General features: G+C 40.8%; 2 protein-coding genes across 3 annotated transcripts in view; one reads left to right on the top strand and one right to left on the bottom strand.

Annotated features, from left to right (window-relative positions):
* NVL (nuclear VCP like) overlaps nt 1-3,758 on the top strand; it is a 41,800-nt gene extending 38,042 nt beyond the window's left edge. For both annotated transcript variants that reach the window (XM_061475399.1, XM_061475400.1), the window contains 2 exons: nt 1,670-1,740; nt 3,518-3,758. In XM_061475399.1, coding sequence (XP_061331383.1) covers nt 1,670-1,740; nt 3,518-3,562 — 116 coding nt within the window. In that variant the 3' untranslated portion in view covers nt 3,563-3,758. The remainder of the gene's footprint in view (nt 1-1,669; nt 1,741-3,517) is intronic.
* Nucleotides 3,759-9,967: 6,209 nt separating this feature from the next.
* DEGS1 (delta 4-desaturase, sphingolipid 1) lies at nt 9,968-14,606 on the bottom strand. Its single transcript, XM_061475585.1, has 3 exons — nt 14,479-14,606; nt 12,825-13,567; nt 9,968-10,702 (listed from the first exon to the last, which is right to left on the bottom strand). Exons 1-3 carry the CDS (start codon nt 14,558-14,560, stop codon nt 10,556-10,558), a joined length of 972 nt encoding a protein of 323 aa, XP_061331569.1. The 5' UTR covers nt 14,561-14,606; the 3' UTR covers nt 9,968-10,555.
* Nucleotides 14,607-14,834: the final 228 nt, after the last annotated feature.

The raw sequence follows: 14,834 nt of genomic DNA, 5'->3' as shown, positions 1-14,834 counted from the left end.
TTTTATCACACAATAAGCATGAAGTAGCCTAACTTACTTTCAGTAAGAGGTAAAACTACTTTACCTAGCAGTAGATAAAAGCATGTTTATGCCTAGCCATAGCTACCAGCAGTTTCACCTTGACCTTTTCTGATAACTATGTCCTTACTGATACCGATCGTCCTAGTTGCTGAATGCTGTTTATTCCTTTCCTCTCTCCCTATAGCTGAGGCTGTATCTTGTTTCACAATTTGATTAAAGAGTTACAGGCTTAAAAACAAAACTGAAAGCAGAATTAAATTCTCATAGCTTCATTTTATTATTTTTGGAGTTTTGATGACTCAACCTTAAAGTAATTTGGCTTCTGTGAAAGACCCACATTGAACTTTCTTACTGTAAGTAGGGTTTCCTTAGAAAAATAAGTTGAAATGATGGTATTTTTAGTCTACACCTTTATACTGGTATAACATCATACAGTGATGGGAATCTTGAATAAGAGCTTCAGAGAACTAAGATAAGAAAGAGCAGTAAGGACGTGTGTTTAGTTCAATGAACTTTAACCCTCATCTTTACTTTTCAAGCAGGTAGTCATAATTGTAGACTATTTGCTGTTCTGTTTTATACCTTAAATAAGCTCTTATTTAATTTAGTGCTTTCCATTCACTACATAGTTTTTTGTTATATCAGCAGATTGTTCTAACTCAGACAAATACATTAATGAGGAGTCCTGACAGTTTTTTATGTCAGCACACCCCACTTCACATTACAAAGGTAGCAACAGTACACATCTGTGCAAACAAAATCATTGCAATGAAATGCATTTAAAATTCACCAGGTTGACTAAAGACATACTGTCTGTACCTTTATCACATCTAATATCTGGGTATAATATTAGGATTGCAATGAATCAGTATGGTAATGGTATCTTGGGATTCTTAAGTCTAAACAAGTCACTTGCATGGGAGAGCAGAAGATTCTGTGATTTAAGGTGTGCATATGTCTTAGCATACTAAAAAAAAAACCAACACCAAAAACCTGTTCAGAAGGTTATGATTAGGAATAATTAATGCAGCAATCCACAGTAAGGTCAAAAAGGCAGTTTGCATAAACTTAAACACAGTTGTAGAACTGAAAGCTTGCATCACTTCTGGGTAATGCCAGGCAGTACTATAAAGTCAATTATTAAGGAATTGAGCATCCTGTAGTAAAGCTGGAATGATAAAATGTTTTCTAGGTACTTACTCACTAGCACTCTGTATAGAAGTTTAATAATAAGTATGTATAGAAAATAGACCCCAGAACTGAAAGCAGCAGGATTTGAGGCACTCACTTCCAGAAGGGTTGAGGGACTTGAATTCTAACTGGATTTGATGCAAGCTGCAGTTAAGTCAGATCTTTAAAAATGAAACTCTCAGTCTGCAGGTAAAAACTTAGGTAAATACCTAACAACTTTCTGAAACAAACATTCTTTGGCTTAAGGTGCAGGGACTAGAGGGATTAAGATCTTGTCTAAAATCTTAAACAGGAGGCTACGAGTTCAGGTGGTCTTAACATTGCTGAATTTGATCTCATCCAACTGACTAGCACATGCAGTTGGCTAGGTTCCAGGAATGCTGCCTTGAAATGCACACAACAATAGCTTGATTGTCACTTGGCTGCAGTTTTAACACATTATGCTCTGTTCTCTAAGGAGAAATCAAGATTTCCCATAAACACTTTGAGGAAGCTTTTAAGAAAGTGAAATCTTCAGTATCAAAAAAGGTAAGATAAGCTTTAGGTATGCAGGACTCCTTACTTCTCTGGGAAGGATACTCTTTACACTGGAACCTGGTGGGAATAGTAAAGGTTGCAGTATACTTGCATGTATTTCAAACTGACGCTGTTTCCTGCGTTAAACAAACCTAATGCTCTTTATAAGGTCAGAAATTGAAGTCTCTCCTTTCAGCTGCAGATGATGCCTTGCGTGTAGCTAGATTACCATGCTATCGAGGTTATATTTTAGTATGGCACCTTGGACTTCTCACGGACATTCCTGGATTAATTATTGAACTGGACCTAACCTCTTAGCTGTGGAATATTCAGCTAAAAGCCAAGGCCTTTAGAGTGCTCCACATCTTGCAATCACCTTTTTCCTCCCTAGATGAATGTGACACCCAAAGATGCTCAGTCATTTTTGTTACTGTGCAAAAAATCCATTTTGAGATAGGACATAAAAGATATCAGTCTTTTCATTGTTTGCATTTGTCAAGGAAGTTTGTTTTAAAAGTTTCCTTATGACCTGTTCTTTTCAATGACTGAAAGGAAAGCTGTTCAATCATCTCTATTACCAGAACTGAGAAGTTAATATATATAGAAATTGTTACTGCTGTAGAGCTGTCCTGGATAGGTCTCTCTGTTGCCAGGAGTGTACTGCAGCCAAAATAAACTAGTACAGTCACTTTGAACATTAGCAAGAGAGAAGTTAAACTAGTTAACACTTTCCTTTCATTGTTATTGTATATTGACGGTCATTAACCTTTTCTGAAAGTTAGAAGTGATCTTTGGCACCCAGGCCCTTTAAAGATGGTACTTGTAGTTTTCTTCCCCTTTGCTAATCACTAAGCAAACAGCTAAAAAGAAACAGCCACAAAAACTTAGAGATGTTTTAACTTAATGATCACTTAGGACATATTCCTTCTGATTAAAAATCAACCAGAAATACAATTCTGCATCTCAAAGGCAGCTTAAATATCCCATCTCAGAGACCTATATTTCAGATACAGGCATCTGAAGAATCTTCAGTTAGATATTTTGAAGTACAGCATACTCATCTGCCATTTACAGATGCTACTTCCTACCTGCTAGACAGATTCAGTCTGACAAAAACTCCCCCTCCATACCTTCCTATGAATACTGGAAGGTAAAAGCTGCATCTCACCAGTTTAGTGCTTCTAACTCTTCTTTTCCCTCCTGTACATATCTGAGTTCTGTTAGCATGCTTTTAGTTTCACCAGTTGACTCAAATCAAAATAGGTTGTTCTTAAAGCTATGGACAGGCATCCCATTCTGAAGTCAGTTATTTCAGTGCAAGTTAACATCTTTAAGTATTCTGTTACTCACAATTGTCATTTAAAGTGCCTATTGAAAAGTATGAAGGAACAGTTAAGTTAGATTATCAAAAGAAGATCCTCTCAGTTCACTTTGGCAAAACTAAATTAGGAAGTAAAGTGTCAATTCAGCAGCTCCCCAGAAAAGAAGCAGTATCTTAGTGAAGCTGTAATTCTGAACCTAACATGGCAATATTAAGTATAAGAGCTCTTGCCAAAGGGATCTATTAATTACACATCACTGGTGACTGTTACTGGAGAACCTCACTCATGAGGCAGGGTAGTGGGGTTTTGTCATATTTAGGTTTTTCTTTGCAAGTGTTTTAAAATACAGCTAAGTGGGTCATACAGCTGGTTTGTTTCACTGTAAATAGCACATATAAAGTCACTTTTATACAGTGCATGATTTTTTACCGTTGTCTAAAGCTTATTTTTCTTCTTGGCACTGTTAGGATCAAATCATGTATGAAGAACTACGTCAGTCACTGTGCAGGTGATACATTTGGACAATCCCCAAGAAGCTTACTCTGCACTGGTGGAGAGCTTGGCAATACCTGTGCCTGATTTCAAGAGACAGGCTGGAAAGAAACTGCTAGATCTCTCTGAAGTTTTTAAACTGTACCTGGAAAAAGGTCCCAATGACCTACTGCTCTAAACCATCTTTAACTATTTCCAGATTAAAAAATAGAACACGCTTCCTGCTTATGTTTTTAAAAGTGAATGCTTTTAGCACTAAAGAGCTAATGCCACTCCTATATTTGGTGCCCTTAATCAGGAAGCCCTCAGAGACAGAGCAACGAAACATTCCAGTGTTTACACTGCTCAAATAGCTGTTTTAAACCATAAATGAAAAAAGCCAAGGTTGCAGGAAGGAAGACTCCTGAAGAATCACTGGGAGGACAGAGCTGTGCAATCAGACTGGGAAAGTGCTGCACTCTGTGTTACCATAACATGAATCATGCCTTTTACAGATACACTGGCACATTATGACTGTGTTGGCAGGTTTCTTGGAGCTTCCAGCAGCTTCCTTCACCTTAACAAAAGAACTACCCACAGATGGCAAACTGTCTTAAAGTTACCTAGGAAAGAGTAAAGTTTGGAAGTGCTACAACGGTGTAGTTTAACAACCACCTAAGAAACATTTGAAACTGTAAGATTTATATAGCAAGCTGATTCTTAATTAGCTGACAAGTCTGCAACAAAACAAATCTATTATGCATTTGAGTTTCCATTTCCTCTGGAGGAAGGAAAATGTTACAGATTTTGAGACACAGGGTAATAACAGCCTCAAGTTTTTTAACTACAAAAAAATTCCATCTCGGGAAGAGGTCAACTTTCATCATCAAACTGGGAAGTAGCTGAGTTAAGACAAAACACTGAAATGTGACAGACACAGCAATTGACTTCTGAAACCTACAAACCCTCGTGGATTTTTTTTGCCAGTGCCATCATTCTACAGCATTCTTTAATCATTAATCTCAGTTCCTATCTTTGATCAATCTTAAGCTTAGTAAAAGCACTACCACCAGTCAAGGATCAGAAAAGAAAATTTCTGCTAGCAAATTTCATAGTCTTAACTTCAGATGATTCTTAATGAAATTTCAGTGTAAATAGTAAAAGTTTCTATAGCAACATTTATCCTGTAAGCATCCCCCCCCCCCCTTCTTTAACATACAAGAGGGAGGTGATCATTTCATCTCCTACTTAAATCATAATTCATTTAAGCAAATCATCATGCTTTGCTGATCTAACTTTAAAACTGACCTTCCCTCGAGGGGGAACAGTGCCTTACATCTCCGATTCTTCTCCAAATTGCCATCCGACAAAAGATCTCGCACATTTTTCCCCAGAAGTAAATGGGGAGTGGGGGGAGATAATTACAAATTACTCATCCCCACAGGCTTGTGTTTTAAGAATGCTGACACTCATGGCAGATTGTACTTACCACTGTGATTTTTGCACAAGGTGAGATACTCCAGTGACTCAAGCTGGGGCCCATATGACTATCAGATGAAGTCCTCTGATAATTACAAGTAAATCAGGCTTGGAGCTGCAGAAATCCAAGATGAAGGATCATTATTTTATCTCAGAGTAGTTTCACTTGTGCGTGTTCATTACTGTGAGGCCATGCAATTAGGACATCAGTTAAGTAACTAACGTAAAAATCATACCTAGATGTCACGTACAGAGCTATAGAAGAACCACCTATGTCACAAACTTCTTCCTCTTTTAGCTCCAAGTCTACAACTTGACTTTTTTTTTTACCACCTTTCTTAAATAAAAGCTCTTTGCTTTATAGGAAGCTACAACTGTGTGGAAGCAAACTGTGAACTCTCAGTACAGTAATACACTCTATTTATTTACTTGGGTGTTTCAGAGTTGACCAATGCAAAGAACCAAACAGGAGCCCCATGAAAACAGTATATGGTATTTCAAATGCCAGTTTTGAAAGCGTCACCCATTCTGCCTTTAGAGACGGTAATTCTAAAGGCCATCACTGATTTTACCTGCCCGTGGCACACACCGGTTTCAAAACCAACTACATAAAAAATAAATCAGGAATTAAAAAAGGTCTAATTGTAATAAACTTAAATATGTTATCCTTTTTCCAGGAAAGGGAAATACATACACAAAATGTGTAACTTTCAAGGTGTCTAATGATCATTCTTAACACATGGTGGTGGAAATAGGATGCAGGAGGGTTTGAATTTACAAGAAAACTTGAAGCTGAAAGGCAGAAGAAGCCAAGTCAGTCAAGTGTCCATGTACTGTTTGCTTACCTTGGCTGGGCTATATGTGTGTCAAGGAGCAGACAAGGACAGGCAGCTGAACTCTATTTGACTGTTCACACAAGAATGTGCTGCACCCACACTGCTGCTTTTTCTTGAGGGAAATTCTGCTTAGGCTATTGTACTTATCACTGAAAAAAAAACAACTTGATTGATAAGAAATAAAATGCAAGAGCCTTTGTACACAGAAGATGGGAGCTGCTTTAAGGAAGAAGTCTTTTCACGCAATACAGAGACCTCTACTTTGTTCTGCATATGCAGCTACCACCTCTCCTGGCAGACATGCCTAGAGGAGTTTTTTCCCCTCTAGTCATCTTGTTTGTTGTGACAAGCTCACGAAACTGTTCATCATGCCATTCTCCTCTCCCTTTTCTTGAGGCTAGCCACATATCTAAATCACAGTGATGATTCTGTCCCAGAGCATATTAGATGCTAACTTGAGCTTGGATAGGGGGTAGAGGCAGTGCAGGGGAACTGTTAGAGAAGAAACACAGTTTGCATTCTTGGCTCAGTAAGAAACTTTTTCAATATCTCCGTCCTTACTAAAGTCTTGGATAGCACTGCAGGCTTGATTGTGAAATAAAGAATTTGATAGAGAAGAAATAATTGTGTACATGGAGTTGCAGGTTGCTATACTAAAGACACAGCTCCGTGATTCAGACACACCTATTTGTCAGACTTTTCCTAGGACCTTGCAGAAGCAAACTTGGCAGACCCAGAAGTAGCTCCTGTGCTTTGCAGTCCGCAAGCTAGAACAGTAGAACTTTTTTTGCCTTTAACTCTTTTGAGTTTCTTCAGTTACAGAGCAGTACCCTTCCTAAAAGCTGTGTCTTAGACCACTGACCATCCAAGATCACTACCTGAAAGCAACTTTTCACCTGTTTGTCCAACAGGGTTAGAATGGCAGCCCACAGCCTGCAGCATTGACATTATTGCTTCTAGAACCTCATCATTAAATACGGAATGAACAGCTTCAAGTTCTACTGTTGCTGCCACACTACTTCATCTGATATAACAAAAAATGCTGAGGAAGCAAAGTTGAACCACTGAAATCATTACCTAACAGCGTCTACATACCTAGCACAGATTCATTTCTCAGCATCTGTAGACTTTTAAGTGTGCATTTACATGCTGGCTGGCATGTAATGACTTAACCAAATGAATTCTGAGACACAAAACTAAAAGTCTTAACTACTTTCCAGCTCACCTCTGGTTCCAGGTAGGAAGTCTTGCCCTGGATCTGAAAGCATGGAGCACTGTAGCCAGAAAGATGCACCCATTTAACACGTTAATTGTCACTCTTATGGAGCAGACCGGTTCAACAGCAGAACAAGAATGCCAGAGGCAAGAGTTGTTTTGAAAGAGGAACATACCCACGCCTGTCCTGTGGGAAAACTCATGCCTAGTATGATGAGATTCCAGGATGCATTACTTATTCCACTTAAGCAGCTTCAAATAATTAGGGGTGTGTGTGTTAAAAGCCACGCAAGGCAGTTTATTCTGAAAACTAAGTTACTTTGAAGGCCCTGAAGGGGATTCAGAGCTCTGCACTATTTAACTGCAGCTAAAATACTTGGATGACATGTTTAACACAGCTGACCCAAAGTCAGCTCTGTTTTGACAGTTACGACTCCTGGCTGATTTCATATAAAGGAGAGGTTTGCCAAACTGACAAACTAGCAAGATGCTTTAGGTAGAAAAGAGCAAACCCTAACAAGCATGTAGAAAGGCCAAAGTTAACTCATTCCTGTCTGAATAGATCTATTAAAACATTATAGTTGGTTTAACTGTTACAGCTCTAAATCACAGGACCATAAAATTAATGCTCTTTAATTTGTTCTTTACAGGTTAGTCAAAAGGTGCCTCCGACTTTCAGATTAAGTGTTGCAAACATTATACTAACCTGTTTCTGCCAGATACATTCTAATAGCATTAAAGTTACTGAATTCCTTAAAAACAATAACTAGGTAATTCATATGTATGTCAAAAAAATAGTATTATTTGTGCCATGCCTTTGGACTACATGCCACATTATGACTGGACTAAACCAGTTATTCATTTAGAATATACCAGCAAGTCAGGTAGTCTGGCTGGTCTTAATTCCTTTTACCAGTGGTTCAGAAATGCTTCTGACTTTTAGGGATGAAATTTTGCTGCCATACAGGTTAGCTTTCAGATGATCTGCTTCTGGCAAAATCCCTACTACAAGTTATATGCTACAACCTCTTGTGTATTAACACAGTAATTGTATACCTAAGAACAGTCACCACCAATGCTTGCAAGAATCAGGCCATGGTGTAAACACAAACTTAAGTCTCACTAGCTGAGCTTAACCTCTTCCAGTGAATCTTCTCCAATAGGTAGCCAGTAGATGTCTCAAAGATTACAGCAAGCAGAGAATTCCCCATTATCCTGCAGCTTTTACAGTGAAAATAGTGTATTTATAATCACAGCTGGAAGGGAAGATCACAGAACACCTTAAAGCAACATCTGCGATTTTAAACAGGAGAAATAGCAACTTCAGTCCTGTTTAGAAGCAGGAATCCACACCTGGACTACCTATTGGGAGGATAGTAAAGAACATCGGGGATTACATGAAGTAGGTAACTAAGCCCAAGTATAAAATTTGACTTAGAACTCTGGTTATTTTATCATCAAGCCTAACTGATACTTCTTTAAAACTTTAGCTTTTAGCCATAAAACTTTCCAGAGATTCTTTCCGTCCTTCATCCAGCTAGGTTAAGCCATCAACACTGATGAGATTTAATTCCACCGTTTGCTTCTTAAATTGAGCAGTCATACAGAAGTAGCTTAAAGAAAAAAATCCACCAAATGTATGTTCTGCAACTCAAGCCTATTCAAGTTGTTCAACTGACATTTTCCTTGAGTAAAGGCAATGATTCTTTACAGTTTGTCTATGGAACCACTCAACAGGTCTTGCATCTGCTGTAAAAATACCAAATTTCACTAAAACTCAAATTCCTCAGTATAAGGGGACCAGTCAAAAATTCATCCAATATTATTTAATATTTGCTTTTTAATTACATGTAAGAATACTAGATAAAGTCTATTTTGACATTACAGTCTACCCTGAGCAATATGCTGGCCAGCTAGCATGTTACAAAGTGACTTCATTATCCTGCCAGTGAGTGGCTGGCACACTTGCATCCCATTTCTAGTGCTTAGCCACATGTAAGGGCCCCACACTTCAACAAAACACATTAAAAATAAGACCACAATCGAGCAAGGATAAAGAGGCATCAACATACTCTTGTCAGGCTCTCAGCTTCTTAAAAAGAATCCCCCAAAACACACCAAAATGTGAGTTGAAGGCAGCATCTAAAAATGAAGTTACTTACAGCAGATCAGCGTGGACAGCAGCTAAGACTTACACTTTCAGCAAATTCCATCTTTGTTAGTGAACCATAGGATCACCATTTGAGATTTAAGGGTGATTTGTAGCTATCTTTGGCTGCTTAAAGCCATCATCAGTGCATTAAACGATAGAAGGTAAATGCACTGCTCTGAGGTATGTAGAGATTCTTCACTGTTCAGGAAGTCTATGCATTCTCTGTTCCCAATTTAAAAACTTCTTAAGAGGAAATTTGATATCACCACCCGTGCTTCCACCCCATTTTAGTATGCAAGAAAGGCAAGTGTGTATGTAGGGTACTGGAGGTTTAGGAAGGAAGAAAAAAAATAATTTAGCAACACCTTTTTATGTACACACATGACTAATACACTTAATCATCTGCCAGACAGTACCTGTTTCAATTGCTTCAGTTTTCCCTACAAGCTGAATTTCCAAATGAGTGTAAAAATATGTAGATTGAGCATTTAAAACCATGGCAATAGCAGAGACAATTAGACGAACCTAAACCTTTTTCTTTGAATACAAAAAAAACCCAAACTGTAACAAGACCTTTTCCATTATGAAAAAGGAAAAACCTTATCAGTTACATTAAGCTACCTAACGGCTTAAACAACACAACACTGAATGCTGGCTGCTCAAGCTATATGCCAACACAAGCAGCTTAAACAGTAGGTGGTGACCCACAAAGTTGGTAATACCCTTGAATTCCCCACCTTTTCACAAGGAAGCCACACAAGCCATTTCAAAGATACCAGGTTCATTCTGACATATTGCTCCTTAGAAAACATAGAACTTTAAACCAATGCTTCAAATGACATGTTACATATTTAAACAGAAAAAGACTTAAAATTTCTGTGCAAATTTAGTTCATCCACCCATAAGTTAGGAAACAGGTTCAAGAGGTTTACTTTAACAAATCATGTTAGGGTAGAATTAACAGGTAAGTACAGCATTTGAACACTACAGTCATCTAAACAGCATTTTGTGGGCAGCGTACTACATTGAGAACTCAGTATGTTTTTAAGAGGCAGGCAGGTATTTTACATAGATTTCACACCTGCCAAAGTAAGTCCTGTAACAAAGTGATTTAGCATTATGTATATAATAACACTGATCTTTAGGCAAACAAACACATTAAACCAACATATCTGAGGACTGCGAGGAATGTTACAGCTGGTAGGAGCCTGCTACAAAATCCTTAAGGATGCATTGCTGTGTTGCTGTAAATCTTAATTCGGGACACTGGTGAACAGCTTTAGCAAGAGACCTTATACCAGCCACTTTAAAGCAAGCAGACATTTCAAAGTCTTCTTTTGGTTGCCAGAAGTTTAATCTTGCTTCACTTCACCCTTTAAGTGCCTTTTCATACGTGAATATGGGCTGATTGTGTCATCCATCACGAAGTCATATAGTACTTTTACCCAAGAGTTATATTGTGGCAGGTTGTCATAGTATTCAGCTGCTATTTTCTTCACCTAAAGAAAAAATACAAGGTTTATTTGCTATTTGTATTAGCACTAATAATGAAAATTCACAATCCTCAATGTGTAAATTAATACAGAGCACTAGAAGTCTCATTTTAGCTGTTGAGAGTCTATAAGGAAGGCTACTAGTACCACAGTATGAAAGTTTGTTGAAGAAAAAAGTTACTCCCTGATTGTTAAGTAAACATCATGTGAAACTTTTCTACTGAAGCCAACTAGAACAAGCTGCTAGCACTGAAGTCCATTCACTGTGCTACCTACAGAATGATGTAGCTCACAAAAGTACTTCGGTTGCAGTGGAAGTGGGTGATTCAGTTCAGTGCTGACTCATACGAGTTATCACCAAAAAGGATGCTTTATGTTCTAGGAAGAGATGTTGAAACACAGCTATTTTTACATGTAGCTTCAAGTCATAGCACACAAAGAAAAAAAAGCATCTTATTTCTGAGGTACATCCTGTTTCTGCAGACATCAAAGAACATATATAAACCACTTCCAAAGACTATTCGCAGATGTACATGCTGACTAGACCACTGTTACAATCTAAGAGAGATGGAGTTTCAGTTAGATATCCTTACTGGTATTTAAGGCCCACCACCTAAAGACTGAAAAACCTGAACAAAGCAAACCTGAATTTTCACTAAATTCCATAGCTTTCGACAGAAGAAAAATATTAATCTGTATAAGCCACAGACCAACCCAAGATACCTGCATGCCTGCTTTGGAGCTGAAGATTATTTTGATCCATCAGCACGCCTACAGTGTGATCACAGTGCATCTAGCCACTATACTTTTATTCAATAGGCAATTATACCCAATACACCAGCTGGAATCAAGTGTTCAGTTAGTTCAGTGATCTTTAGCACACAGCATAGCAGAGTCCAGTCCAATCAAATTAACTATGCTCTTCTAAAAGGCAGCTTTGTTCTTTTTTATCAGAGCTGTGGATTAACAGTCCTATAGCGGAGCTGGGTATTCACCTCTGCAGTTAAGTACTTGGAAAAAAATTCATTCCCTGCTTACAACTTAAGTACTGGTCCAAGAAGTGAAATGCTGGTTCATCAGCACAGATCTCAGTATCAAGGCTAGTTAAAGCAGCTTTGGCTGCATTTGAAAGATGAAATCTATGGATAAGAAAAATCACCCATCTCTTTCAAAATCAACAAGGCCCACAGAAAAGTCTCAACAAAGGAGTTACAGAATTTAACCACCTTGATAAAGTAGTGCTGGAGTATTTATTTCACCTACACTTCCACCGACAACAGAAACAACAATCAAGCTTATACTCCAAAGGCACAAGCTTACAAGGTCACCATCAAGTGCAGTAACAAAGCTGCAAGACCAACACCACAGCTGCTGTCAAACTGCTAATTTAGTGTCTGATTAAAGACATTTTCCACTGATAAAAGCAACTTTTAACTGCAGATGAGTTTTAGGTGTAACCCTGGAAGCCTGTGTTCCCATACTCCAATTGGGACACACATACACAATGACAATTAAGCTCCTGCTTAAAAGCCAGCAAAGACCTGGAGAGGAACTAATGTGAAAGTTTCCATCTACTCTCATGTGGAAGGTCCAAAGTCTCGGCTTTGAAGCCTAACACTTAAGGTTCAAAAGCTCTCACTACAAGAAACTGAGCTGCTCCAAACTAGAAAGCTGTTAAACGTACGTCACAGTACAACAAACATCAGCAGTACCTCAGACCCTCTCTTTTCCCCATCAGAGAATTACAGTGATAGGAGAGACTGAAGGATAAGCATACATAAGAACACCGTCCTTCAGACTTCAAGGACAGAGCCAACAAATCTGAAGTTATTTGCAACTTCTTAGCTAGTTTCTGAAGAAATCAGAAGGCTGGTTGTGATTAAAGAATACAGTGCACAACTTAAGGCATACATTTCCTCCCCTCCACTTTCATGGAAGAGGCTGTGGTTAGGTTAAGAGACCACTGAAATTATAAATAACTACCCCCTTCATCACTCAACTTGAAAACAGTTGTTTGTTCTTGTTTGGGCTTTTTATCTCCCAACTTCCATTCTTCTATCAGTGTTCCACCCAATTTTCAAGTAGGGCTTATTTTGAGCAAAAGTAATAACCTCAGACGTAAACTTACCAGTGGAAGGCTCTTGCCAGGAATATTAGGAAAGTCATGATGTTCATTGTGATAGCCAACATTAAAAGTGAGCAAATTAAGTGGCCCGTAGTAGGAATATGTCTCATGTCCTTTCAAAAACATGTAATGTTCAGCTATGAAATGTCCTGAAATTGGGTGCAACCCAAGTCCAAGTACTGAGCCAGCAAGCATGTAAAATGTGGATTTAACTCCCCATAAATAATATATCACGACATCAAAGGAAAGTTGAGCCAACAAATTGATTATTTCAAGTCGAGTAATAGGTTTGGGATTGATGCAGAGAGGTCTAATCGCATAGAAAAATGGCTGAAGAACAATCCATATGAACTTCCTAAAACGGGTGCAGAAAAACCAGCCTTCAAAGTTGGTAGGAATGTCCACATCAATTCCATCGCCTCCCAAATAACGATGATGATCCATGTGGTATCTCTTGAAGGATATTGAGTATGGGAGGCCAAGAGGGAGGTTGGCAAATATCCCAAACCATCGATTCCACATTGCTTTGCTGTTGCCAAAGGCACTGTTATGGGAGATCTCGTGAATCGCCAGAGTCATGGAGTGGCTAATACAGCTTCCAAAAACATATGCCCAGAAGATTACCCATTTCCAGTCCAAGTCTTTAACTAGGTAAAAGGCAGTCAACTGTGCAAGAACCATCAGCACAACCACCCAGATCAAGTTGTAGTCTGGCTTCATCAACGCTTTAATCTCTGGATGCTTCGCTAGATGGGAAAGAATTCAGTGGAAAAAAAGCAGTTATTTAGAAGCTCTCCTCACAACCAGTTAGATTACAAAAGCAGATATAGCCATTCCTTCCCTTCCTCCCAGTTAGGGCTGTCTGCAAACATGATGAAGCCCCACCAACTTTCCACTTGTGACATTTACTGCAATAATGAATCCTTTCAATTTAAATCATTTTAGCGTATTTCTGTTGCTTAGAAACCAGACATGTACATGACAAGCATCAGTACCACCTCCGGCTACCCGGAAAGGAAAAGCCTTGAACTGACAACCCACCAGCAATTCAGAAGGGCTGATTTTGGCCATCTCGCTTGAAAACGCGGTTCTTCGCCACCACTCCTGCGTGCCGCGGCGACCTCTACGCCCTGCACCCGAGCTATTTATACCGACCACCAGACACGTTATCAATTATTCAGCTCGCTTCCTACCGCACGCAGGGCTCCGCGGAAGCGGGCGGCGGGCGGCGAGCGGCCCGCAGGGAGCGAGGGGACCCGCATCACCCGCGCCGCTCCGCAGCTCGAAATGGAAGCCCGGGCCGCCCACCCTACGTCTGGGGCTCAAACGCTGCCTCCGCCGGCAGCGAGGCGCCCCCCGCCTCCTTCTCCTTCCCCTCCCCCGCCGCCAAGGTGGCGGCTCCCGCCTCCACAGACGCGGCCGGCGCCGCGCCGCTCCTCTCACTCGGCCCGGGCCGGTTGTGGCCCCGGCCGCACTCCGCCACGCTCGCCTGTCCCCACGCTCCAGGTTCCTCTAACGACCAGCGGCGGCGGACGGGCTCTCCCCACGGCGCCCCTCGGCGTGGGCGCCCGGCAGCCATTTTGTGGGGTGTCCCCCGCGCCCCGCCACGCAGCCAGCGGCAAGGAGCGGCAGCACCGCCGCCACCTCTCCTCCTCACCCAGGATCTCCTTGCGGCGGTCTGCATGAGGCTGGTCCGTGTAGACCCACTCGAAATCCTCTCTGGCGACGGTGTTGCCCATCTCGGCAGCGCGGAGCCCGCTAGCCCGTAACCGCTCGGCCCCGTTCCGCAGCACCCAAACCGCGACACCCACCCTCCCCGCTCCGCGCTTTATAGCTCCGCGGAGGCGGCTCGGCGGGAGTCCCACCCACCACCCCGGCCTCGCTCCCCATTGGCTAGCTGCCGGCTGTCAGGGCTGACAGGCCCCGCCCCCGGCCGGGCGGGTCGAGGCGCGAAGCGGAGCCGTCGCCTGAGGGGCCGGCAGCTCCTCAGTGCCGGCCCCAGTCGAAGGGCGG

The sequence above is a fragment of the Pezoporus flaviventris genome, unplaced genomic scaffold (assembly GCF_033815535.1).
Source record: "Pezoporus flaviventris isolate CSIRO_AGI_PZ_B2104156 unplaced genomic scaffold, CSIRO_AGI_Pfla_v1 ptg000083l, whole genome shotgun sequence".
NCBI classification, from domain to species: Eukaryota; Metazoa; Chordata; class Aves; order Psittaciformes; family Psittacidae; genus Pezoporus; species Pezoporus flaviventris.
This window is presented reverse-complemented; position numbering and strand designations above follow the sequence as displayed.

Bases quoted from the DNA above. Each gene is read 5' to 3' on its own strand.
- DEGS1 (XM_061475585.1), bottom strand. From the start codon at position 14,560: ATGGGCAACACCGTCGCCAGAGAGGATTTCGAGTGGGTCTACACGGAC. The intron at 13,568-14,478 runs GTGAGGAGGAGA...TTTCCCATCTAG, and splicing joins CCGCCGCAAGGAGATCCTGG to CGAAGCATCCAGAGATTAAA. The intron at 10,703-12,824 runs GTAAGTTTACGT...TTTTTTCTTTAG, and splicing joins CTGGCAAGAGCCTTCCACTG to GTGAAGAAAATAGCAGCTGA.